The sequence below is a fragment of the Kryptolebias marmoratus genome, linkage group LG3 (genome assembly GCF_001649575.2).
Source record: "Kryptolebias marmoratus isolate JLee-2015 linkage group LG3, ASM164957v2, whole genome shotgun sequence".
NCBI lineage: Eukaryota > Metazoa > Chordata > Actinopteri > Cyprinodontiformes > Rivulidae > Kryptolebias > Kryptolebias marmoratus.
The window spans coordinates 24,358,377-24,386,266 of NC_051432.1; the positions used below are offsets into that span (position 1 = coordinate 24,358,377).

Below are 27,890 nucleotides of genomic sequence, written 5' to 3' on the forward strand. Positions count from 1 at the left end.
CACTTTTAGATAAAGATGTCTGTTTATTAATTGATTCATCATATGCATTTTCATATAATAGTTCTAATACCAGTAAGTCAAAAATAATAATCATATTATATTTGTATATATAGATATATAGAAAACTAATCCAATAATCTACTTTTTACTCGAACATTACTTCCTTGTGTAAAAAAAAAACAAACAATATTGAGAAATGTATCACTTCCTCCCCAGCTTCAATATAGGCGCTTTGAGGGAGCAGAGAAAATAATACAAAAACAAAATTACACCTGATAATTGCATCTTGCAGAACTAGAACATCTGTCAGCAGCTAGTAATGTCGACCATCTTGGTTTAAGACACAGGAAGTATATCTTTGAAAAATATGTTTTAAGTTCATTTGGAATGGCAGAAAAGTTTTTTGATGAGGATGTGGACAGTGGCAACCACGTTCAACTCACGATCAACTGGATTTGGAGACGCAACATTAGATTACACCGGTCTCGTTACACACCTTAAGGATGAAGATCAGGGATGTCAAAAAAGATAGAAAATGTAGAATTAAGAATAAAAAGTGTGGAAAAGAGGTGGTATGTTTTGAACAAGTTTTCTGTGCTTCTCCAATGATGATCTACATATGTAAACAGAGGGTAGCAGCACAAACAGAGCAAAGTCCTGTTCATCTCCTCACCAAGCCCCATTGTCTTTAGTTTCTCTCCAGGAGGCAGCGATACCACAGCTGGTACTGAGAGATATCCACTCGAAATCGTTCGGCCATGGCAGTCCTCACAAGTTTACACAAACATCAGTAAAATAAAACCAATCCAGCCAAAATCTCCCGAAACTCTTGATATGTAGAAATGAAAACATGGAGGCAGGCTGTTTTAAGGGCTGTGGACATGGTTGAGGCCTGGAACTACAGACGGTCCGGAGCCATGGAGGGCGACTTCCGGGGGCCCCGGAGTCGTTCAAGGCCAGAGTCGCAGGAGGGCTGCCCCACCACTACCCCTACTTCTTGTGAGAGGCGTGGGTGGGCAGGTTGTCAAGAGGATGCATCAAAGCTGCAGAAGAGAAGAGAAGCACAGGAAGAGGAGAGACGTTTTTATTCAAATGGATGCTGAATGCTAAAAATAATTAAAGGCACTTCATTTCTGGAAGGAATGCATATCACCGGCTTATATGCCAGACTTTTAATCTAAATTTGTCCAATGATTAGAGGGGACAGAGTTGTCGCCGTTATGAACAAAGTTTGTACAATTAAACATCAATTATGTGTAACGTTCTAAGACCTCATGAGATGTGTTAGCACACAGGACGGCTCTCCACTTCTACCACAACAACATCTAACTCAGTGTTGGTCCAACTGAGTTAGAGCCATTTTTGTGTTGGCTAAGATCGATTAGCAGTGGCAGCCATCTTCATTTTGGTTAATCATTTGTGAATTTATATCCAGCAATTACTTCCTGAGAGTTTCACTAAATTCTATCCAGTGGTTCATTAGATTATTTTGCTAACAGACAAAGTTGATTTTACTTGTAAATTATGAAATTTTAAGTAAAAGTGTTCCTCAATATCTGTAAAACTAATTTTTGTGTTGGCTGTTGCTGATTAGCTGTAGTGGCCATGTTGAATTGGGCTGAATCCAAAGGTAAGTCAGTAGTAAATGTACACCCACTGTTTACTTTCTGAGAGTTTCCTAAAGTCTGTGCACTGGTTCAAAGGATATTTTACTAACAATCCAGACAATTAAACACGCACACGCAGAGAAACAGGCAAAAATACTGCCTTTTCGCCTTCAATGGTGTGTGATAATAAAACCATGAGTTAAGAGTAATGACAGACATCCAGCAGGTCAAGAAAGATTTAGTTTGGAATAAAACAGTTTAATAAACACAAATGAAACTGCTGCAGTGTAAAATCTGATGGATTCTTGCAGATCAGTGGTACGAACGGATTGTGTGCTGCTCATTAAAGCACAATGGGGGAGTTACAATAAACTGTTAATCATATGTTATTCCACCCTAATTCTCTAATAGACCATAATTTCTGATGACGTTTGACTTGTTATGCTGCAAAAAGCCGTCCCAGCATGAAACAGAGCAGGATGATTGTAATTAGACTTTCAATAAATCTGCAAATAACAGAAACAGCGAACAGCCCCACTTTTCAAATAATGTTCTCGTTCTAATGTACAGTCCGCCTCTGAAGCTCTTTTCTCTAACCGGGGTCTTTTGATGAGCTTGACTGTGTGCACATTTTTCATACACCCTAAATAGGTCATTATTAAAAGCGTCAAACCTGATTCAACTGGCTGAGAGACCTCAGTTTAACTCATTAATCTACCGTATTCTCCTTGTATGCAGGCGTTTTGTTGCTTTTTATGCAGCCCTTCTTAATCTACAGCCTATTTTATAAAAACATTGTACATATGAAAAGTCAAAAATCACTGTGCAGAAAAAAAGCAACAAATCAGATTTAAAAAACTGTGCAATTCTGACTGTCTTTAAATGATGACAATAGATAAAGTTAGTCAAAAATAAACACACTTTGGCTTTTTTGGCCTTAAGCAAAATATTTCAAACTGGCAGTTTTCAAATATTGATATTATATTAATAATAATAATAATATTTGAATAGATATGGATCATACTGAACTGAACTGAATTGAATTTTACTTTTGTGGTCTTGTAGTTTAATGTGACATGAAGTATAATGTATAAAGTCTGTGGTTTCAACCCAAAGTGTTAGCTGTATGCTCCAAGCCTTGTTTCCTGTTTTTACATGGCAGGAATACAGCGCCGCATACAGGGATAGTTACTACAGTGTTTTGGATAGTTTTCTGCAATTCCCTGTGAAAAAAAAAACATTTCTAGAAACGGTGCTGCACTGAGGAAGATATGTTTGGAAATGACAAATAAAAACATTGCTTTGGAAAAGCAGAGTTTCTGTGCAGACAAGGCAAACATGAAACAAATCTAAAGACAAGGCATAAACAATCTGGTAAAGTACAACTGAAAACTGGAGGTATAAATGCCGAGGAAGGTAATGACAAATACATTACGGGTGAGCTGATTACAAAGAAAAACCCAGTGTGGCTTTAAGACAGGAAGTTAATTAGCCAAAGGCACAAAGGGAAAATATTCTAACAAGGTTAAACAGGAAGTGAGGTTCAGTAAGAAAAATAATTCAAACTAACAGATTGTGATCATGGAAACTCATAACAGACAGGGACACAAAACATGACAAAAACCAGGGTGAACCTTAAAAAACATGAGACAGAAACCCCAAACCCTGACATGATGTTCATCTCAGCAGGCTTTATTTTTTATGACTTATCAGGACCTTTTGTTGCTGCTTACATCTGTTCTCCGCCGCAGCAGAAAGTCAAGGGACACCTGCAGGACCTGACTTCAGTCTGCATTGTTAGCACATCCTTGTTGCCTTTCTCTGAGCTTGCAAATCAGCTACTGACACAAAGTACACTTTCTGCTTTTCCTCACCAGTTTTATGTGAGGTAAGAGGGAGTAGAGAGCAACTGAGGAACAAAAGAGGGGAGGTATTCTTTGAAACTCTATTTGAAGAGCTTACCGTGTATGTTAAAACCATTTATGAGATCGTGTGCACGTGTTAGTGACCAAGAGTGCCCACTGTTCTCCAGGAAAAGGCATGCTTTATCTCACACTCATTAAATATTAGCGCAGTCATCTCCGCTCCCGCTGAGGCCTGATTGAGGACGTAGGTTGGCTCAGGGACAGGAGAGGGTCACCTCTAACTCTGTAGACCCACTGATTACACCTGGGCCAGTCCATTTATAAAAAGAAAAACATCTAAATTAAAAGCTTAACATTCCTTATATCACCTACTGCCTTTTATGCCAGAGAGTTAAACTAAGATTATTGTATGATGAAAATGGATATAAAGCCTTTTGTTCAAACCTTGTAAATGACGTTATGCACGATCTCATGCAGAATTGCAAGATTCAGACTCAGAATATGTGCTCCTACTACATCAGGCTTTAGTTCAATATTGGTAAATTTGACTATTATAGCCATTTCTGTGTTGGTTAAGGTCGATCAGCTGTGGTGGCCATTTTGTATTGCATTGACTTCAAAAGGTAAACTGTTGTAAATGCATCCAATTATTAATTTTTGCAAGTTTCATTCCATTTCATCCAGGGGTTCATGAGATATTTTGGTAACAAACAGACATACAAACACACACACAAATGCACACAGATATTAGATACGAGCAAAAAAAGTTATTGCCCTTTCACCTTCGGCAAAGGGCGATAACTCACATTTAAAATGACGCAACAATAAATATCGATGACACTTTATTTATCACTTAGTAAGACGCACAACAAATATTTGGAAATATTGCCACATTTTATCTCCTTTGCACTCAGTTTTTTTTTTTTTTTCATTATTTCATGTAAATCCTGCCAAGGTAAACTCCTCCAACTAAACAAAAAGTAAAAAGGCTTCAAGACGTCAGCTAAAGAAAGCACACTGCCTGCTTAAACAGAATAATGGGAGCTCATAACAGGATTATGGACCCTTGTGAAAAGAACAGACAATGACCTTCATTTGCCGTTCTTCTTCCTTCAAAGAGTCTAATTAACTCAAAAGAGGTTCATGGAAAAGAAACAAGGTGGAGAGGGGTTTTTACCTGTCCCATAGCTTGACATTTCTACAGTTGTTGGAGCAGCAGCCAGCTGATATCAAAGCTGTGGCAAAAAGAGAGAAGAGGGGAGACACAGAGGAGAATTCTTAAATGTGCTGTTGTGACAGGCCTCATTAATTTAGAGCTGACGCGTGTCTGTTTAGACAGCTAAAGTACATAAAAATGACTCATGAATAAAACACTTCGACTAGCAGCTTCGTCTTGCATTTGAAATGTATGTCAAATGTGGAATTGGGAATATGGCAGCACCACACACACACATCACACATAAAAATGACTAAACTGACAGACAAAGTGTGACAGGCATTTTGGGAAATGCCCAATCCTCCGCTCGATGAGAGGAAGATCAGACGAGTAAATACACATTCATGTCTATAAACAAGCCAGTCTCATGGCAATTTGTGCCACCGACTAGAGAAACTACATTTTCTCCCAAAATCCAGTGTGAATGCAAAGAGCTGAATGACTCTGCAGAAATTTGCAGAGGAAACTGAAACTCAGGGGGTTCAAAACTTTCAGGAGCAGGAGGCTATTTAGAAAACGTAGAGGGACGACCATCTATTGGATGAAATTTGAAATTTAGAGCATCAGAAATGCACTTTCCTGGCATTTGGAACAAGGCTGGGAAGGTGTTTGAAGAGTCAGCAGTTTTTTAAGACAATTTCCATGTATTTCTATATTTTAAAAAGTATAAAAGTTACAAAAAACCAAAAGTCACAGCACCCATCTCCTGAATGAGACGAATATACAATGAAGAATGGCTAAAATATCACAAATTAAAAGGAAGTAGTTAGATTGAAAATAAATAAAAAATAAAAAAACAGGTACAGAATAGTGTGAGTGCTGGATCAACATTCACACAAATACTTTTCCAGTTTCAAAAGGGTAAATTATACACATATTAGGAGGCTGGACACAGACTGTAAACCAAGGGAACACACTGATCTGACAGAAATATGTGAAATAAGCTTAAATAACAGCAGTAACACCACATTAGTCTGAGGTTGTAGTGGAAAAAAGATTTTCTTCACTTAGTCTGGAGGACAATAAAAATCAACAAAAATCCATTTCAGAGGACAAAAGATGGAGAGAGGAGCCAACTGAGTGCAAGCAGTTTTGTTAAAGACATCTTTCAGCAAAAACAATGTTTTCAATTTGTCCTTTTAGTGTTGCAGTGTGGTTACTTGTAACCAAACGATGCCCCATGTTTGGCAATAAAATAAGGCACTTCCTGTCAGTTCATGCTGAACAAAGCTTTAATCGTCACCGCAGCTGAAAAGCGAAGGCAAACGATAATGCATTTGCCCGTGTGTGTGTGTGGGTGTGTGTGAGTGTTCATTTGTCTGTCATGTTAGCAAAATATCTCATGACCCAGTGGACTGATTTTAATTAAACTCTTAGAAAGTAATCATATTATAAACATCTAAAACCGATTCACTTTTGGAGTCAACCCAATTCAAGATGGCCACCACAGCTAACTGCTCTTACCTCAGTGAACTTTACAGATGTTGAGCTGAAATTTGGTGTGGTAGCATAAACACATAAACATGAGATTGTCTTCGTCTGAATCTCTAACATGCTGAGATGCATTCTTTCAAGAAATCCTACCTTTACTTGATTAACTTGTTATTTGAATTAAAAACAGGCATCTCATTAGTAACCACTACCACGTTCTCCTTCTTTAACCTTGCACGTTTCCGTCTGTGCTGCTGTGGGCCGTGATGCACCTTCATACTGTGCTCAGACCCTCGCCCACACAGACTGATTTATATAAACTTTAATCACAGATGACACCAAGGGACAGACAGTGAGATAAAGCAATCACTTTGCAGAATGAATGACAGGCTGAACTGTGTTGAGCAGTAAAAGTTAAGTCATGCTGTCACACACTCAGCCAGACACGGTGATAGATGTAACGCTACTCCTTCAACTTTAAACACACGTCAGGCCCGTGACTCTAGCTTCACATATGCAACCTAACACTGGTGATTTGCTTTTTTTCTGTCAGAGAAAATGTTGTAAATCTAAACTTTTCTAACACAGCGTCAACTTTTCATAGCACTGGTTTACTTAAGATGTAAAAAAGATGTCTTTGCTTTGAGTGTTCCAAGCTTTAAAAAAATTGGTTCCCTTTTACCTCCTATGCCCTTCAAAATTCTTTTGTCCTCGCCGCCTTGCTTGAAATCTCTATCTCTTTCTCACTTGGCCAACAATCTCCTTCTCCCCAGGAGTCCATAATCATGTTTTCAGCACATTTCCTCTCCTTGGTACGGCAACATCTCACATTAAAGATTCATAACACTCTTGTGACCGCTTCATTGTGCCAAAGATTCAAGTAGCCACCTTCACTGCTTCCCCGGCCTCTTTCTTTCCCATTGTTTATGGGATAAAGAGGGTATGATGCAAGATGGTAAAAACACTGAAAAACTCCTTTAAAGGCTTTCGGAGACAAAGCAGAATAGTTGAGGGTATTTTTATTTGGAGAAAAGAGTGTGCGGAAAAGGTCAAATCTAATGCAGCTCATTTCCTCGGAACAAAAATCACAAAAAAAAAAATGCCTCAAAAGTTGAGCTCAGTCCTTTTTAGATTCTGTCTGAAGCAGGGGGATCTGGTGAATCAGTCCAGGAAGAAATTCAACACTGACATCAGAATCAGCCAAAATGATAAACAAAAATGAGCCTTTTAAAAAACATTTCTGTTATTTGATAGTGGGCTTGTATGCATACTTTTGAGTATTTGGTGTTTGACCTGCAGCAGACAGCAGTCAGATCGATTTCAGTTTGGAAAAGCAGGAAGAAGTTCTCACAGGGGCATCAAGCTCACCACCGTTGGAGAAGAGCCCATCTAACAGCCGACTTTCAGCATTGAAAACAACTTAAACAGGGTCTTGCCTGCCTAATCACAGCTCTCACAATCTTCACGTGGTGGCACAACATCCAATCACTTCTGTTTTAACATAGAAACCATTTCTGCACTCGCTGTAGCGAATGCACAATCATAAATTTGCACTAATACAAATGGTGCAAAGTGCAAGTGTAGAGGAGTTATTGCAACAACTTACCTTTATTTATTACATGCTTACTGCTGACTCATCGTCATTGGCTTCTGGAGCCTTCAGTGTTATCTAACGGGATGCAATATGACCATAGGTTTTTATTTAAAAATAAATAAATAAAAGAAGAATCAATGGACTCAGCACATCACACACTAAAAAATCTTCCACTATTGCTTGTTTTCAGAAAGCTGCTGCTGTGCAAGCTTGACATGAACACAGTGATCTGGTAAAAGTAAATTGGATTACAGGAGCACAGGATTCTATGCAGAAAGAACGTATACTCTACAGATTGTTGTGTGAAAAGACGACATGCAGGTTCATTTAACAAAAACCCGACGATTTCTGCTGAGCTGCTTAAGGTCATTTACGTTTGTGTTTGGCTTCTTGTTCCTCTGCTTTCATAAACACAAGACGTAAAAGTTGTGTTTTTTTTAACCAAACCAGGGTAACGTATGATTTAATGATCTAAAGTGGATTAACCAAAATTTTTCATAAATGGCTTTAAAGGTGATACCTAAAATCAGCAGAAACATCTCATTGGATCAAAGAGAAATACTGTTTCTAACCTGGAAACACGCCTTTTAATTTTAAGCTATGAAACAATTTTACAAAACAGTTAGCAACCCTAAAATAACAACAACTTAAACAGCTAAAAAAAAGTTGAGTTTGAGTAGTTTTAGATGGTGGAGCTTTGCTTTTGAATGAGCCCTGTTCTGAGGAGTTCCTCCTTACTTCCTGGTTCTCCAAAGGCTGACTGCTGCTTACTGCAGGTAAGATACTGACTGTACAAAGCTATAATGTAAAAACCAAATCACATTAAGGCTTAAGGTTGACAGATGTGCTCACTTTAGTTGTATAACTTTGTCATACGGGTGCAAAAGCAGGTCAGTGCATAACAGTATGCTTCTTCAGAGACTTGTTGGTAGGGCCCGTCATCACTGTCTTGAAAACCAGTTTTAGGCATTCTTAGTAGTTTTACTTCACTGTGTGAGTCAACCCAGCAGAAACCCATGCTAACAGGATAACATTTAACAGAATATATACATCTGTTGTGTTACAACAACAGTGAACAGTACCAATATGTCAATAAGAAAAGGGTGAAAAATGCAAGAAATGTTTCAAGAAGTTTGAGAAAACTGAGCAGTTTCTGTTTCAGTGTGTCAAGCTAAACTTAACTTAACTTAGTTTTAGGTCCTCAACCACTTCAGCACACAAAGACACCTAAAGAAATTCCATTTTCTGTAACTGCAGTGTGAACACTGACTGCTAAAGGACTTTGCTGAAATATCCTGATGAAGCTGAAACTGAACTGTTAAAATAAGGATGACAGAAGCTTAAATAAGAGTATAATAAAAGCTTCAAATTAAAAGGAGCAAAATGGTACCTAAAAATGGCAAAAGGCTGGCCTAAAGTAGCAGAACAGTGGCTAAAGGCTAAAATAGCAAAATGTTAAACCAAAAAGGCACAGCACACTATTTCCAATCAGGCTGAGCGTTTTGAAAAAAGGCTTAACGCTGACTCAGCATTCACAGTATTACCTTGAATGAATGAGTTGTTTATGATCGGCAGTCACACACACACTCCACTCACACATACAGTCACAAGATCGTCTACTGTCTCGCGATGGAGAAGTTTAACTCAGACTCCAAAATCCAGAGTTTCTAACCACAGAGAAGTTGGTGTGTGATGAAACTTTCTCTGAATTCTTACCAGCATCTGTGACCTCCTCAAGGGGACCTATAAAGTAAATAAACATACAGCCCACTTGGATGGTGTTTGCTGATTTAGTTATGGGCAGGGTGTTAAGACCAAAATTGGATTTATTGGGATATGAGAGATGTGTAGAGGAAACAGGGTTTGGTGTGGGTCAGAGCAGGAGTATACAGTTAATGTGATTATTCCAGAATAATGTCGGTGCTAAGCTCCTTAAATTCCACCTCTGTACTCCCCAGCTCTGGTGAAAGGCTCTAAATTTTCGCACAAAGAAATCTGTGAGATTGGCTTGGGAGATGCTGCTCCCATACTGAATAAATCACTTTTACAGATGGGTAACCTTTTTTCCTTTACAACCAGACACCAATTATTGACTCTGGGTTACTCATAATCTCACAGTTTATGGAGATCATTTAGGACCGTTTTGAATAGCTTGATTTCAAAAATATTTGTAATACCAAATGCACACAGAAGCACTTTTTCAAACAAAAAACATATATATCTGATTGTATAATGTGCTAAAACCAGTGATAAGTTTGACATTGATGTCTGAATCAAGCTGTAAACACATCACCTGCTCACATCAGTACCGCTCATCTTTCAATCGTCTCCAATCTGCCGATTTCTTCCTATCACACCCACTTCTTCTCTCAATTTACAGAATCAATACAAGGTAATTTCACATGGCCATTCGCTCAGATCTTCTGAAAATCGGCTATATAAATTATTCAGGCTGGCTGTGCAGGAGAAGCCTGTGGAGATGCACTGTAGATCAGTGACCTTCCGTTAAGCTCGCAGTCAGTCAGAGAGTCAGTTCATCAGGCTGAGGCGGGGAGCAACTTGGCTTAAAGGGACAGTCTCGTCATTTTTGAAGGGATGTTCTGTCAAAATTGTGTGATTCCTTGTCCTTTTTGTATTGTAACCCTGGCACAACAGTTTCCTGCGGGATCAATAAAGTTCTTATCTTAATAGTTATCAATAGTTACTTTATCAGCTGCGACATCAGTCGTAGAAGGAATAAGGAGGAAGTCTTCATCCAGGCTAATGTCCAACCAAAAGAAGGCCTTTTTTTAGGCCTAGAAAGCTGCTTTTATTGTTTTTGAGAAAGAGTTTGTCAGGATTTGTGTTTTCTTTGTGTTTTTGTGTATAGCTTATTGCTTTTATTGTCTTCATGTTTCAGTTTGAGTTTATTGTTTATCTTATTCAGTCATCTTTGTTAGCCTTGTCTTAGTTCAGCTCTTGTTTCTCGTGTCTTTGTTTCCTGTCATCATTCACTTCTCCTCAGTCAGTCTCTTGTTTTCCTGCCACGCCCATCTTCACCTGATCCTAGTTGTAATCACTCACCTGGGCCCACGTCACCTAATTACCCTCTGTTTTAAAACCCGGTCATCTCCTCCACTCACTGCTGGTTCCTTGTTGCTTCACGCGCTGTCTGGTTGTCCCTCTCATCTTGTGTCTCAGGTTTGGATTTTGTTATGTTTGGTTTTGCTGCCACGTCAGCCTTTCTTTTTGATTATCTTTTATTTTAATAAATTAGTTTCTTTTGAAAGATGAGTCTGAGCTCTGGGTTCGCCTCCTTCTCCACCCAACATGACAGAGTTGTTTTATAAGTCTGAAAAACAATTAAAAAAAAACTGTCCCTCATTTGGGTCGCCATTAGCCTGGCATGGATGAAGACTTCTGCCTCTTTCCTCCAGACTCTGCGCTCTATGACTGACTATTGATAACTATTTGACAAAACATAGCTTCAAAAATGACCAGACTATCCCTTAAAGGGTAACTTCATAAATCTTTAAACCATACATTGATTAAGAGGTGGGTAAAATAGAAAATTACCTATTTTTACCTGTTATCTTGAAATACTTTCAGTTAAAATAATGTTAATCAAGCACCTCCAGAACTTTTGAGTTTTTTAATAATTCTTCTAAGAGTAGCTCTAACCAACCAAAGAATTTAATGCCACTGATAGAAATAGGCAGAATATTTATAAAACACTGGAGAAAAAGGATGCAGCTTGACTTCCAGCCAAAGAGCAGTTCTTTATTTAAATTAAAGACACATAATGAGCGGGGCCATCTCCCAGAGCAAACCTCCAACAAGACCACTTAAAACGTCCTTTGGATCCAAATTCTAAACAACATCAAAAGTTAATCACTTCTAAGTTGGTCCGCACTGTGCCTGTATTAAAAATTTAACGCAGATCTATTCATTAATTTTTGAAGAATCCTGAGAATAAACAGCCAAACAAACAACAGCCATAAGAAAGCACATAACCTTCTGAGTCAAAGAAAAAGTGAGCTACAGTAGATCCACATCAAAATTTAACTGCTTCTGCTTTTGTTTATGTTTTATGTTCCTAAACTATTTTCAGAATTTTTTTACCTTGGCAGTTTTTCTCATCCTGTTACAAAACACAAAGTGCAAAGATAAACCCCTGCTAAGACAAGAGAAAAACCAAAGCAAGTAAATAATTAAGGAAGAAGAAAAGGACAAAGTAATGTTAAATTGGTACAAAAGGTTTCCCAGTTGATTTAAAGAGAACTCAAAGATTAAATGAGATGTCATTTTCACTGTCAAACAGATCATGAAGAATATCTACGAAAGAAAACTCAACATTTCATACATTATATAAACCACCACATTCGTTTAGTTTTTCCAAAGATCAGGTTTAGGTATGAATCTGAAAATTGCACAAATGTTTGATGCATAATTCAAAGTAATAAATGTTGATTGTATTTATTACTGGACACTCAGCACCTTCTTAAAGGAAAAGGATCAGAAATCAAAATCAAAACCATGCAAGGCACTTCTTAAGATAAGCCGGCTGTATTTACGACACTATAATAACAAAGATTTTAACTTAAGAAAATCCATGATTTAAAGATTTTTACCTTCACCAAGGAGGTTATGTTTTCAGTAGTGTTTGTTTATCTATCAGCAAGACTACTTAAAAACTAATGAACAGATTATAACAAAGTTTTCAGGAAATGTTGGGGTTGTCACAAGAAACAACTGATTAAATGTTGGTGTCGATTCGGATCTCAACGCGGATCAGATTATTTTTTTATTGACGTTATGGCCTCTGGTGGAGATTTATACTCTCTCAGTGTCTCTAGTTCATCATTATTTTCTTTGAGGGTTGTTTTTCTGAAAGATTTTTGTTTCTTTGCACAAAACATTTGGCCTTGTGAGCATGAAAATAAGCCATGGGGGAATATTTTACATCTTTATCACATACTGTCAAAGGCAAAGCAGCAATCATGTTTTTGCCCTGTCTGAGTGTTTGTCTGTGTGTTAGCAAATATCTCATGTACCAGTGGATAGATTTGAAAGAAACTCTCAGAAAGTAATCATTTGATGAACATCTACAACCTGTTAACTTTTATAATCAGTCCAATTCAATATGGCTGATACAGGCAACTGAACTTGTGGGGGGAAAAAGAATCGAGAACTTGAAGTTTCCATATCTGCAGACAGAAGAGAGTGTGTAAAATAACTGACACACTGCAGTCTGATGATGCTTATGAGGACTGGATGTGTGTATATGTGTGCATATACACACATATACACATATACACTCACACAAACACATCCAAACACGAAGCCTTGTTAGATTCTGGAGTTTCGCTGTAGTCCAGTGAAATCCTCAGTGAGTTTGAGATTTAAACAGAAAACTTCAACAAGAAACTGTCAGAAAGCATTCTCGCTGTGTGTGACGTGACAGCGTTGTCCCCAAACTCTTCTTTTGATGCTTTATCCTCTGTGTTGTGTCTCCATGTCGCCGCAGCATTCTGCTATGATTCTCAAAGGTAAATTAAATATTTAAGCAGACACTTGCAAGATAAACTGCTGTTGTCCTATTTGAACATGTCAGTAGCCATCCCTCCTCAGAGCTGATGAATAATATAACAGACTGGGCTCTCGGTAACGTGCAGAGGATTGTGATGCGTGCCTCAGATCACATCTCAGATGGGGAGGTTTGAAGAGATACAACATTTAATTTCACTAGCTGTGATGGATGGCATCCTTTCAAGCGTCCCACCTTGCTTTGCTGTTTCTTCGAACACCATGGGGGCCACATTTAATGACTTCTGTCTTCTCTACTCCCACAAGCCTTTGGACCTGGTTGGCCCGCGTTCTGAGGCTGAAACCCGTTCCCAAGTTTTTCTGATATTTTGCCTCTTCTTTCCTGAGTGAAAACAAGAACCTTTTGTTGTGCCACATTAAAAAGACCTTTAGATTTTTCTGTTTTTAGAAACAATGCTACATATTGCACCTGCTGTGAAAAAAGTATGTAGGCAGTCTGCAGAACAATGGGAGAAAATGCACGCTAGAATTCAGGAAGCACAATGCAGCTTGCATTTTAAATGAGCATACACAGACAAACCTAACAGCTGGTTGTAGATAAGAATTTCAATTCTGATCTTGTATTTCTGCTCTTAGCTTTTCTTCACATAAAATGGGATTTTTAGTTAAAGGCAGAAATGTTTTTAACTGTGTGTCCGTGTGTGTGTGGTGTTAACCCTATTTGTTCTTTAGCAAAATATCCTATAAACCACTGAACAGACTTTAATAAAACGTTCAGAGAGCATTCATTGAATGTACATCTACAACTAATTAACTTTTGGACTCAATCCACTTCAAGATGGTCCCCACAGCGAATCAGAATAAATATGCATTCCTTGATGAAAAGCTAGACCTTTAATTTAAACTGTAATATAAAGAACTACAATCTCAGAAATATTAACATAAAGCATAGTTATTGACTATTAATCATCAAGCATTCATTTCTAAAGTGCAGAAACACTTTAAGTTCAAGGCAACTGAAGAACTGCCTCAGTGGTACATGCTACCTGCAGCTGCAGTCCTCCCATAGTTAGATGAAAGTGGTAATTAAATGTACCTTTTTTTCTGTAATGGTGAAGGAAATGAGCCAGCCAGTCTGGAGCAGCGGGGGGTAATGAAATAGATTCCAATATCTCTGAGAGGAAATCCTACAGAGCAGAAGCTGAAAGAGACCTCATGGCAGATAATGACATAAATATAATGCCAATCATCCCGTGTCAGTAGAATCAGCCGATCCATCAGCGGTAATGGGAGCTGTACACATGCTCTCCTGTCACTCTCATCAGAAAAACCATTATATCAAATGCACATAATGCACAATAAGGGCAGGAGATAAACCCGTGCCCCAGGAAATGGATAACTACATCCTTTTGGCTTGTTATATTCCTGATGTGTTATCTCACTCTCCATTCTTTCAGCAGATGGTTGAGCTGTAAAAGCCATCACATTAATGGGAGCAGAAAAGCCGCCCATCTGGTGCTTGACCACTGAGAAAACAAACCAGCAACAGACAAACAAACGAGCTATCTGAGCAGTTCACAACAATGCACAACTTCAAACAAGAAATTAGAAATTCAATTCCTTATATTATTGACGACATATTCAGTAAGCTCAGAGGTTCATTTCTCAGCTTAATTATCACAGAAGGCAAAAGCAGAGTGATCATGTTTTTGCTTGTGTGTAACAAAACCATTATCACTTTGAGTCAGCCACATTCAAGATGGCCGCCACAGCAAAGCATGTTTAGCAAATACAGTATTGGCTAAAGCGCACACAATTTGCAGATACTGACCTAAACTTTGGTGTGTTAGTAGCTGAGATTGATCCCAAACTTATGCTTTGACTGCTAACTGATCACATGAAATCTGTGTTTAAAACTTCACTAATAACTATTGGAGTCAAATTTGTTTGTTTGTTTTGCAAAATATGAAACGCTGGATGAATTTTATTGAACATTTCAGAAAATAATCATAAGATATACATCTACAATGGAATAACTTTTGGAGTTAAACCAATTCAAGACAACCACAGCTAATTGATCTTAGCCTACACAAAAATGGCTTTACAGTTTTACAGTTATTTATTCATCAAAGTTTCAGAAAACTCTGGCATAAAAGACAGTGGGTGATATTCATTCCTTCAAAGAATGCTAAGCCTTTAATTTAACATGATTTTACTCAGTCAAGTAAAGATATAAAAAAGATTTCCAGCAGAGATTTTGCATAATTCAGTTTTATTAACATATTTCAAAGTAAAAAAAATCCCGTAGCTTCTTTTTATAGTTTGATATTGCAAAATAATACAAAATTTAATGTTGCAGACGTCTTGACTGAGACAGTCCTGAACACCCTTTGAGCATCAGTTAAATTCTCACAGTTATTTTACATTTTACAGACTCAAAAAGCTCAACAACCTTTCCAACTCTACGTAATAAAATGTATTTGGGCCAAACACTGAACTTCATGTTGCCCCCAATCCGCTGAATGTGTGAGTGTGTGTATGTCAGAGTGACAGGTCAATGTAGCCTGTAAGAGACTATTTAACCCAGAAAGTGAAGCATTAATGTGTGTGAAAAGGTGCTTTACTCTATATAAAAGCAGTCCGTTTACAGTATTATGGCAGTAACATGCAAGAAGTAATTATTTTTTCAAACACAATTGAGCTGCAAACCTTAAAATTTATTAGGTGTGTTATAGTTTTGAGGAGTATTTCTCATGAAATCAATTATTAATAAAGACTGTGAAAGTTTATTATCTTTGAATGATAAGAGGCAGTTAAATAAGCTGAAGCAGTCAGCCCAAATTTGCCAGATGTCAAGTTTTAAAGCTCATGCGCTTTGTATGACACACTCATCAACATTGATCCAGCTCAGCTCTCCCGCTTCACTTCCATCTAATCACCTGAAGGCTTCAAACTGCCACCTAACAGCATGCTACAACCCACACCTGGAGTAAATCTAACACAGCTGATTGTGGTTACTGCTGGTGACTTCAGGACTGACTGGGGTTCCCTCAGGCCCAGTCCTGCCCCTGGACATAGAAGCCACTCGACTTCCAGTTAATTAGCTGGCCTAGCAAACTAATTTCCTTTCAGCTCAGTGGGCTGCTCCCACAATGCCATAAGGACAATCAAGATCTGCAGAATACCATCTCTGAACACGCAACATGTGAAGCAGATGGTCTACAGCAGCAGAAGACCACGCCGGATACCATTCCTGTCAGCTACGGACAAAAAACTGAAGCTATAAATCACACAGGCTCACCAACATTGGACAATAAGAAACTGAAGGAACATTGCCTGGTCTGATCTTGATTCACTGGACCACAGTGGTCTCCACAGTCACCAGATCTCAATCCAATCCAACATCTTTGGGATGTGGTGGAACGGGAGATCTGCATCATACAAGTGCAGCTGACAAATCTGCAGCAATTGTGTGATACTATCATATCAATATGGACCAAAATCTCTAAGGAATGTTTCCAAGACTTTGTTGAATCTATGCCACAAAGAATTAAGGCAGTTCTGAAGGCAAAGTGGGATCTAAGGTGTACCTAATAAAGTGACCAGCCGATTTACCAGCATGTTTAAATGCTTTTCAAGCTCATGCTCTGATTATTCTGTTGTCCTCAAAACTTTATCTACATATTTGAATTCAGCCTGAAGCAAAAAGTCTGTTTTTTTCACACACTTCACACTCCAGTTCCCATTGTCTCTCCTGCTGTCTGGGTTTTTGGCTGGACATACAACACGAAGGGACAAAAATAGTCTGAAGAACAGTCTGAAGAAAACACCAAAAACAGGCAATCCACGGCTGATTGCTTCGATCCAGGGGGAGCCACCTCTGAGAGAAGACGCTGACAGTGTCTTGATTAAAAATGACAATAATATGCACCGAGGGTAGATAAACAAAGTGCCTAATCAAGCTCTGCTTGGTTAATGAACACTCAAATGACTAAGGTTGTTTAGTCTCAGCTGTGATTTTAAATTCAAATGGCAAGATAACTTTTAAAGGTAACATTTTCCCTTTTGAAGGGTAACAAGGCATTCACCCAGATAAACATTTGCCTCTGTTGGGACCCAAACCAAAGTACCACTGGAAAGTTAAACCAGCAATGTTTCGCTTTAGTAAGTTTGTGAAATGAGAGATAAAGTTAGAGGAAAACAGGCGAAGCTGGTGATATATCTGAGCACCAGCCTAATACTCCACCAAATCCTTTAACACCAAGCAGCTGTGACAAACATTTCAGTTTCCCCGTGTTGCCCAGGCTGCAAGACTTCACAGTTTATCAAGGGATGCTTTCTATCTATTGCCTTGGCAGACGAGTGAGGAAGAGGAAGACAGAGAGGAGTCAGACGGAGAGGAGAAGATGGGTGGAGGACAGAAAAAGCATGAGAAGGAGGGGAAGAAAACAGTCAGTAATCCACTCAAATACTTCCTCAACCTTCTTTCCTCAGCTCCTCCTGGCAAACAGCACATCCTCCATCCTCCAAAGAGAGAGGGCTTTGTAATCAGAGTTTTCTTCCTGTCCGACAGCTGGTTGCTCGTAGTGGCAGCCAATTAGAGAAGAGGAAGACACAGAAAAAAGAGATAGCAGGCTTTCTCAGTGACACTGGAGAGAGCTTCACTGATGACTTCCTGTCGCTGTGACAGGCCGCAACGCGTCCAGACAACAGCCAGAGGAGCTGAGAGTCTGAACTGATGCTATAATTATAAAGATTAACAGATGCAACGAGACAGAGGGATGTGCTTCAATGATTTGATCCGATAATTAATGCTGAAAGAATGATGCTTTCATAGTTTGAGTCATTTATGACTTAAAGGAAAGCAAGTAAAAAAAAATAAAACAATAAATAGATATAAAAACCTTGTAATTTATTCAGATACGGGAAAAAAAATTTTCATAGGATTACAGATGCTGAGCCAACTGACCTTATAAGACAAAAATGGCTACAACTCAGCCAAGTTTACAGATACTGAGTGAAATTTTGGTGTGATAGTAACTGAGCACCATCCACAACACTCAGTCAGTTTTACAGATATTAAACTTATTTTGGTTTGGTACTGAGCATCCTTTAAAATAAGATTCATAACTTGAACAGGATTTTGTTAAAGATTTTGTTGTCTGGCCTTCTCTGCAGATATATTTTGCCTTTAAACTGTATTTTCTGTTTTTGGTTGCCTTTGGGAAAATAAATCCATTCCAGACTGAATGTATTGAATATATTCATGAACTATAAATCCAGGTTATTTCTACACCTGAAACATAGATTTTCCACATTTTTAAAGATATTTCCAGTGAAGTTAAAAAATGTGCTTTATGTTTGATTATTTTGTAAGATCCTGATAGAATCATCTGAATAACTGAGAAGATTTGTAGACTGAATTTTGGATCCAAACACTAAGTTCAGATGTTAGAGTTTAACTATCGCTGCTCTTAGATGTAAGTTTATATTCTCATCTAAGTGTACACGTGTCAAGCACTGGGTACATTTTTTTTACTTCAAAGTATTTTCTGTTTTAAAATGGCCAAAAATAAATACAGGATCCCTATTTTACCTTCATCCTTGACTGCTTATTCAAGTGCTGTGCTACCTAAAATGATTTACTGTAAATGAAGGAAAATGCTGTGGGGCCTAAAAAGAATTACCATAATTGGAAGGAAAAACTGTGTTGTGTAAAATAAATTATCATAAACTGTAGAAAATTTGCTTCTTTTGTAGGCAAACCTGCTAACTAACCTTCAGTATCATGTTTTAAAACTGCAAGATTTGCCTAACATCTTGTTTTAATCTGTTTATGCTAAACTTAAAAAAATACAACTTCTTCACTTAAAAGTTAAAAGAAAAACCTTTTTACGTCCCAAAACATTTTTTTTTATTATTATTAAAGTTACAGTTACTTAACACAGCCACTGACTATTATTGCATGAAATGAACTTCCAGTTAAATGTATTAAAATGTGCTGTAATTTGTTTACTTTACTGACTGGACCACAAACAGAGGGTAGGATTATGCAGGGAATTAAACTTTGGCACAACACCAGTTTTGTTACTTAGGCAAGCAACACTGTTTGTGAGCTTTCCTAATTTTGTAACATTTAGATTCAAACAAGAGTGCATTTCTTAATAATAAACAGTAGTTTGAAGTGTGCAAAAATGTGAGCAGAGGAACCTCATTAAGGTCAGAAATTCAGTTCAGAACATGAATAATTGTCTTGTTCTTTGGTCATGGGATTTAGTTTCTCAAGGCAAGTTCTGATTTCTCTCTTGTTTACCAATTTTATCTCTTCCTTTATTTGTCAAATTTGACAATTTAGACCAGGATTAAGGCAAGCTAAACCAAAACTGACCAGATAAGAGTAAAATAAAGACTAACAAGAGAGAATTTCTCATGATAACTCTTGTCCCAAGATATCAGATGGTGAAACGTATGTTTTTTTATTGCTGTCATTTAAGGAAGTAAAATAAGAACACTAATATAAAATCATTCTGTTTTTGTTTTGTTCCAACCTCTGTGCAGAGTCACAAATGAATAAAACTTGTTCTGTTCCTGTAAATGGAATCTTTCACTGTGTAAACACTGTGTGTGTGTGTGTGTGTGTGCGCCTGGGTGTGTGTGCGTTTCTTATTGGCATCACAAGGGCAAAAGTTCTCTCCCCGCACTGCAGCGTCTGTTCTTTCCCATGCAGCCTATTTCTTCTCCTTTCAATCGTCTGAGCAGCTTAAGCTAACATGCAGAACTTGTGATTGTTAAAGCAGAAAACATGATTAAGTCTCGGCTCTTTCTTGAAAAAGATCCTCTGCAGTGAAGAGATTCTGCAGACTTAGCAAACACACACACACACACACCCTTCCGTCTGGGTCAAGAGACCACAGTGTTCAAGGATGATTATTTTCTCTGAGAGGAAACGTGTCTCATAGGAGGACAGATACTTTTTAAATCAGTAATCACAGAATTTAAATTGTCATTTTGGTTCAGTATCACATTTAACGATCTTCACGGTCTTTGGCAGCATTAGAGCTCAACTGTCACACACTAATTTCTTTTCTTCTCTAATTTACGTGACCTTTTACTGCTAAAAAGCTCAGTATGTTTTACAATTAGTTTTGTTTTCAGTGTCATTTGTTCATTTCTATGCAATTTGTGAAAAACCGCTTCGCTGATTTTCTTGACATTTTGTGTTCGAGTGGAGCAGAACAAATGATCAGACTGACTGAGATCCCTTTAATTAAAACTGGAATGTACTAATTGCCTCAGAGTCTGGATCAAAAGTTCACCCAGGCTTGTTTTCATCCACCAGAATATCAATGTTATGACTTACATGTTTTATGCTGTCATTTATTTTGGTGTAATTCCTTTCAGATGAAAATATGTGTGATAAGCTTCCCAAAAGATGCAACAGCAGATTGTTTCAGAAAGGGTGTAAAGGTCGAAGTGCTTTAATATCTGCATTTATTTCATTTTTTTGTCAAAAAATTTAATGGACTGAGTAATCAGCACTGCTGAATGGCAGCTGAACATGAAATGCTAATTTGTTAAAAATAAACCCTCTCTGCTACATTGACCCACAGATGAGACACTTCTGCACACACCCAAACTGCACACACACACACCCATACATGCAAGTACATCAAAAATGAAATAATACTGCGCAAAGGGTTTAGAGGATAATCCAAGCAAGTGGAGTGTACTACATGGCCACAGGCATTAAATTCCCTCTTCTTTCAGAAAGGTCAAGACTGTGAGGTTGGGTCAGAGGATGGACATGATCATAAATCTGCTCTTCCTTTTGAATTTTCTTTGTCTACATTCACTGTTGTTCATTTTCTTTTTCTGCTGTAGTCAGTTTATGTATGTATAGGAAGTCATCAGCTAGAGACAAGTGAGTATTTTACAGTAAATTCAGAAGTGACTGTTTGCATCGCTGATCTTTAACCACTGATTGGTGGTTTTGATCTCGACGAAACAACTGGCGCTTCATGTTATAGCTCCTGTCAGGTCCGAGTCCTGCAGACCCCCGTGGGGACGTATTCATGTTGTAGAGAAGCAGCAATTCCGACAACAACCAAGCTCTGATATCCTCTGATGACTCTACACACACAGAGATGGGGGCTTAATGAAGCTTTTATGGCCCTGGTTAAAGGCTATTGGGTGCATGCTTTTTCACTCTGAGCGAAGTTCAAAACAGTTATGCCAGTGTTGGCAAACAGCCGAGCCTGAGGGCCAGTGAGTGCCCCATGCACTCACAGCATCTTCCAGTTCAGGATTTGTGAGGCTTTAATGTGTTGTGGCTTTTGCAGACATCATACGGGTTTCAGTTTACATCAAGATTGAGCTCTCTTAGACCCGCAGGGTGCACCGAGAGTGAAAATAGAAACAGAATGACGATCTAAATCAAAGTTGTGCTTGTCTTTAAAATAATCCAGCTCAATCCACAGAGATTATGAAATTGCATGTTTACTACTAGACTGTAATTTCTCAGGCTGCAGTGGCATTCTGATGTTCTTAAATAAAAAAATGCTTCATCCATTTAATATTTTAATTTCATAAAGTTATGGAGTATAACCCTTAATGTAGCATCTGACTGGCCTGGGGCTGTTGGAGACTAGATGGAGACTCAAAATTGTGGAAAATTCAAGCAAACAGAACCTCTGTGACTTACATCAAGAAACTGAGAACCCTGCAAACGTTTCAAGACATTTTGGAGACTACTTCACAAATACCTTTCACCAACTAGTCTCAAACAGTCTCAGCTCAGTGAGATCCACTGGGTTGCCATTTCAGTCTACCCCAGGACCAACAGGACCAGAAACATGAGACAAACACTGAAACATGATCAGATTAACTTCTAAAGCCGTGGTTCCCAAAGTTGAGGTCAGAACCCCACTTTAGGTCATGAAGCGCCAAGTATGAGGTCTTCAGAAAAGTTTTGGAAATCAAATAAACTTTAAAAATGATTGCCAATAGCATATTTAGCCCTAACTGTACAAAAAAATACAAATAATGGCCTTAAATGCATAAAAAACCTATGCAATGTTTGACAAGGCTCTTTATTTGTACCCTTCAGCTAAATAGTTGGGACACAGGTCTTTGCAACTTTTCTTTTTTGTGAGTAAAAAACAGAAATGCTTGGGAACCTCCATCTAAAAGTACATTTAGATTCACCAGTAAAGCTAATATGTATTTTACACCTGTAGAAACAAAACCTAAGCGTGCACAAGGCCAACAAAGCCAAGATTCAGTACTAGAGATCCTCTCACTATGAGAAAACAAGCTAATTTCACCACCATTTAGCCCAACAAAACTTTTAATATCACCAACTTATCTTCTGTCTATTACCCACTGATAAATACCTGTAAATAACTCATCATTTAGAAGGACAACAGTAGTGAAAATCCTGTGAGTTTGGCTTTGTGTGCTCTGTGGACACTGTTTGTATTCCTGCTGTTATTTCAGCCTCAAATTGCAAAGTCAGGCCGATATTTTACCTTGAGGAATTTGTCCTTTAGCATCTGAGAGCTCTGTGCCACTCAGCACTTTTTCCTCCAGACTCCAGAAATCATTATCAGCCACTGCTGGGTATTTACACAGCGGCCAAGTTGGTTCTTTGATTTTTCCGCCTCCGCTCTGACATCTATAACTCCCAGATGGACATGACTTGAGCAAAGATTCAACATCGAATCATCCTCTAATAAAGGTGTGTGTTTTTGTGTCGCAAAAGATGCAAAATAATGCCTTAATCTTGAGCACTGATAACTTGAACATAACATTTTTAAACCATCAATGTATTCACGCAATTACTGAGTCAATCTCCTTAAGAACCTAAAGAAAAAATCAATAATGCTGTAAATTTTACATCAACCAGACTAAGGAGGAGCATTAACTTTTTTCCATCAAATAAGAAAATCCTAATACTGCCATGTCAAACAAATCTCTTTACAATGTTTGTAAAAAGCAACTGCTTGTTGCAGAAAAATAAGATTCTTGGATAAGATACTGATAGGCCCGCTGAGATGACATCAGTAGATGTAAGAGGATCGTTGTGTGTAGTTCTTTTGTTCACAGTTCAGTGTTATAACAAGAGTGGTGACGTCTTCCTGATAAGGATCTTACTTTTCTCAAGATAGAACGTGTTTATGTCGATGGCGCTGAGGCCACGAATGTCTCAGTTCTCCTGGAGTTGAGTAGAGGTTTACTATTAGCTAATGTTGTGTTCTTTCACATCGGTATGTCGTATTTGAGAAAGAATTGTTTTGTAAATCTGAAATACAATTTAAAAAACTGTCGCTCATTTGGCTAGCCATTTGTCTAGCCTGGATGAAGGCTTTTGGCTCTTTCTCCATACGAAGTGATCGATGACTGATGCCACAGATGATAAAGTAATAACTATTGATAACTATTCAGTAGTTATCAAGTAATAGAACATCACTTCAGACATGACTTGACTATCCCTTTGAAGATAGTGAACAGTATTTCAGGAAATCTGTCCAAGGAAAAGTTTGATTATTACAGAATTATATTTTTTCGTGACTTCAAACTTCACGGGACCACAATCACACACCTACCATTCATGCCATTATAGATGCTCCGATGATGTGGTGACAGTTCGTCTCCAGCCTGCCTCCTCTGCCCGTCTCTCACGGGGCTGCCAAACTTCACGTGGTCAGGACTCATACTGTACTGGTGCTTATGGGTTTCGGGGCTGCCACCTTGAATCATGCAGCTCTTTTCGTGATGCTCACCAGTTCCTAAATGTGCATGCCGGGGCTCAGGACTCCCACAGCCTGTACTGCTGATGCTGCTCCTCTGGTACTTTTGATAGAGCTCCCCACTGCCGCCGTGACCGAGGAAGTTCTGCCTTTGGCCCAGTAGGAGATCGGAGCTATGGTGCTTGGGGTGCTGCTCCGGACTGCGATGGCCTATGTTGCGTCCGTACTTTTCTGGACTCAGGCCCCGCATGACTCGACTGTGGTCAGGAACAGATATGGAGCCACAGCGGGGCCGGGAGAGCTGCGGCAGCGTGTACGGATACTCCAGGCTCGTGCTTCGGTGGCGCCCAGCAGGGAACTCGGGACTGGACACCTCCCTGTCTCCAACACTTACTCCTATTCCACTGATGCTGCTACACCTGGGTTTGTGCAAAAGTTCAGGACTCCCTTTTTCTATACCACTGCCCACCCCTCCCACTCCTGCAGCCAAGTGAGCCTGCTTGTGATGGGGGTGATCGGAGCTGTCGGCACTCCCCGCGCTGGAGGTGCTGCTCCCATCCCCTACGTCTCTCATCAGCAGCCCCTGCCCCGGCACCAGCAGCAAACTATTCTGGCTGTCTATCGAGTTACGGCATCCTCCCATCCCTACAACCCCTCCACCCCCACTCACCCCCACACCCCCTCCGCCGCCCACCACCCCCTTCTCCTCATCCAGCAGCAGGCAGAGCTCCTTCAGCTCCTGATTCTCCCGGATCACCTCTTCCTGTCGAAGCTCCAGCTCCTTGAGCTTCTGAAGGTAGAGGGTCACCTCTTTGCGCATGATGCTGGCGCTGTAGCGCCCAAGGCGCTGCCACTCCCTGGACACACGCTTTCCTTTCTGACGGTCGTCATCTAAGAAGCAGCACAAGTCCCTCAGCTCTCGATTGTCCTCCTGCAGCTTCTGATTGATGTCCTGGGAAAAAGAAAAGAATTATGAGTTAAACTGAGCCATAAAGCATGACACTACTAACCTAACAGTAGTATTAGAGTCAGCCTACACGCAAATAAAGGCCAAGTACTCACTGAAGGAATGCATATCACCTGCCATTTTTCCTGTCAGACGTTTTTAACTAGGATCATCTTACGCTGCCAAGTGACAGTGTTATATCCATTTTTGATCAAACCTTGTAAATCCCGTTATGTGCAATAACATGCAATATTATGAAATCTTGCAAGATTGGTTAGCACTCAGAGAATGCGTCGAGGATGACTTTCAGCTACTACCACACCAAAAATTAGCTCAATATCTGTAAAACATTTTGTGTTGGCTAAGGTTGATTAGCTGTGGTGGCCATCTTGAATTGGGTTGATGTACACACACAACATTATCTGCTCTCTCCTTTTACAGCAGGTGATAATAAATTACAGCAGTGTCTGTGTTTTTTTTTTTAATCAAAAAGAATAGTTACAATATCTAATGCAAAATATAGGCTGTAATATTCTGTCAGAGATAGAGAAATAAAATTAGAAAGAAAAAAGAGATGATACATGTTGGGCATTTTAGTCAGTGACATTAAACCTCCTTCATCACCTCTAAAAGGCCTCCATATTTCCTCCTGTAACAATTAAACTCTCCCCTAAATCCTCCCTCTCCTGTCCCCGCTCCCCTCCCTGTCAAACCCTGCAGCTCTTTTCAGTGTAATTAGGCCGTTTGGATAGGTAGAGGTGACAAGGTCTCCGAGTGAGGCAAATGATCCCAATGTGCTGCTGAGGCTACCTCAGGCAGTTTGAACTGTAAACACTGTGGACACTGGGCCGCATTATCCTTATTAGAAAAGGTATACATGTAAAGGTTACTGAGGGAAAGAGAGGCTGTATACAACTTCAAATCAAGTGCTAATTGATCTTCAGTCAAACTGCATTTCAACGTGGACCAGATAAACATCTTCTAACGATTTCTGTGGAGGATTTTCAGAGAATGTGAGGCCTGTGCAGACAGACAGACAGAAAAGGTTAAGATTTGTATCTTTATCTTCACTATTAGAGCATCATTTCTACCTTATGAAGGTCTGTTTTAGACAGCTATCACCATGCTTTAAGGGAACAATTTGTTCTTCTCCCATTTGGTCAGAGCGATAGGCTACCAAGGGCAATGTGCAATATTACAAAATTTAAATTGTTCCAAGTGCAACAAATGCAATTAAAAAGTCTGTTGGGTTTTTTTCTGTTTGAATGCTGATTCAGCACTCACACTATTGTTATCCTCTTTTTTATTTTTCCATGTTTTTCAGTCTACTTCTGCATACATTTCGGCTAATTTAGCCATTCATACCGTATATCAAACTGTTCGGCTCATTCAGGAGATGGCTGCTATGACTTTTGGTTTTTGTAAGTTTTGTTGCTTTTCAAAATATTTAATTTTATTTATGAATATTTCCCCATAGAAATACATTTAGATCTACTGAACACTTTCAAAAACATTGTTTTCTTCTAAATCTTAATGAATGAATGAATGAATTCTTTATGACAATTTATTACATATATATAGTTATGCCTGCTTTTACCTTTTAGCTAGTCATTTGAAACTTTTAGCTTTTAGCTAACATTTTGTTGCTTTTAGCTAGCTTGTTGCTACTTTTAGCTACTGTTCTGTTACTTTAAACTTTGTGTTACTTTCAGCTACCCTTTTGCTACTTTAGCTTTCAGCTACTGTTTTACTTCTCTTACCTTTCAGCTGGTGTTTTGCGTCATTAAGCTTTGAGTTTTTCCTCCTCTGGCTTTTAGGTACTATTCTGCTTTCTTTAGCTGTAACTCAGTTTTAGCTTTTCCAGCAGATTTCAGCAGAGTCATTCAGCTGCACCTTCTCTAAAGATGTCATGGGTTCTTTTAGGTGAGCACACGTTTGTGGCTGAACTTGGTCGAATTGTTTCTGCATATCTTGTGTCATTTTAAGACAAATTTCTCCATGAGGAACAACAAAAGTCCGCACTGAGATGATCTGAAGGTTTGAGGTTTTTGACAAACTCTGAATTAGCTGACTGAAAAGGACACTTGTTACAGATTTCGCTCAAAAGCAGAAAATCAACCCGTTTCAAGCCTCATTTTAACAAAGTCCACAGTGTCAGCACATTTAACCCTCCTGCCTGCAGATTTACCTCAGGCCTACCTACACAAAGGCGCAGTAAACTTGTGCGCTATCTTGTCTCACGCGGAGCATTCCTGGCACTGTGCGCGTTCTCAGGTGCGCTCCAGCTCCAAACCTATGACCTCATCCTTCCCCGGCGCGCGCCCCCTCACCTTCAGCCCCCTGATCTCGTTGAGGTGCAGCTGGAGGCTGCGGTTGACCTCTCGGATGAGATTCCCGTGGTCCAGGATCACGCTCATCTTGTCGGCCTCGGAGCGCCGGAGCCGGCGCACCAGGTCCTCTTTGGTCCACTTCAGCAGCTCCTCGTCGCTCAGACCGGAGATGTCCTCGGCTGGACTTTCCGTCTTCGCTATGGACAGCTGGAGCTGGGGCTGGGGCGGCGGAGTTGCCTTCTCCATTGGCACAGCTCCTCCGACTCCGACAGACGGGCTGGAAATACTTGGAGGTTCGGCACCGAGCTCTGCTCTCATCCGCTGGCCCCGTCGACTTTGAGGACGGAAATCGGTTACCGTTCGGAAACCAGGGGCATAGTTCGGCCTTTCTGTTGCTCTCCACTCCTCCACTCCGTCGTAGAGCAACAGCTGAGAGGATGCTGTGCTCCCTGTATCACTGCATCATCCCCGGAGCAGCCCAGGAGAGGCGCGGTCTTCATCCAGACTCCGAATCCGGCTCGGAACGCGGTTCTGAAAGTGAGGGCAGCTTGGGCAGAAACGCGCCTGGTGCTTGGAGCTGAGAGAGGCGGGGAGGAGAGAGAAACACACCGAGGGGAGCCAGCTCTG

At 39.5% G+C, this 27,890-nt stretch overlaps 1 protein-coding gene across 2 annotated transcripts; it reads right to left on the reverse strand.

Moving 5' to 3' along the window:
- Positions 1-27,890, reverse strand: ccdc85al (coiled-coil domain containing 85A, like). Of its 2 annotated transcripts, XM_017416878.3 has the most exons (4): positions 27,264-27,890; positions 23,844-24,939; positions 4,650-4,707; positions 1-1,043 (listed from the first exon to the last, which is right to left on the reverse strand). In XM_017416878.3, the coding sequence occupies exons 1-4, from the start codon at positions 27,579-27,581 to the stop codon at positions 1,025-1,027; spliced, it is 1,491 nt and encodes a 496-aa protein (XP_017272367.1). In that variant the 5' UTR covers positions 27,582-27,890; the 3' UTR covers positions 1-1,024. The 2 variants fall into 2 exon arrangements, with proteins under 2 accessions (XP_017272367.1, XP_017272368.1); XM_017416879.3 differs by lacking the exon at positions 4,650-4,707.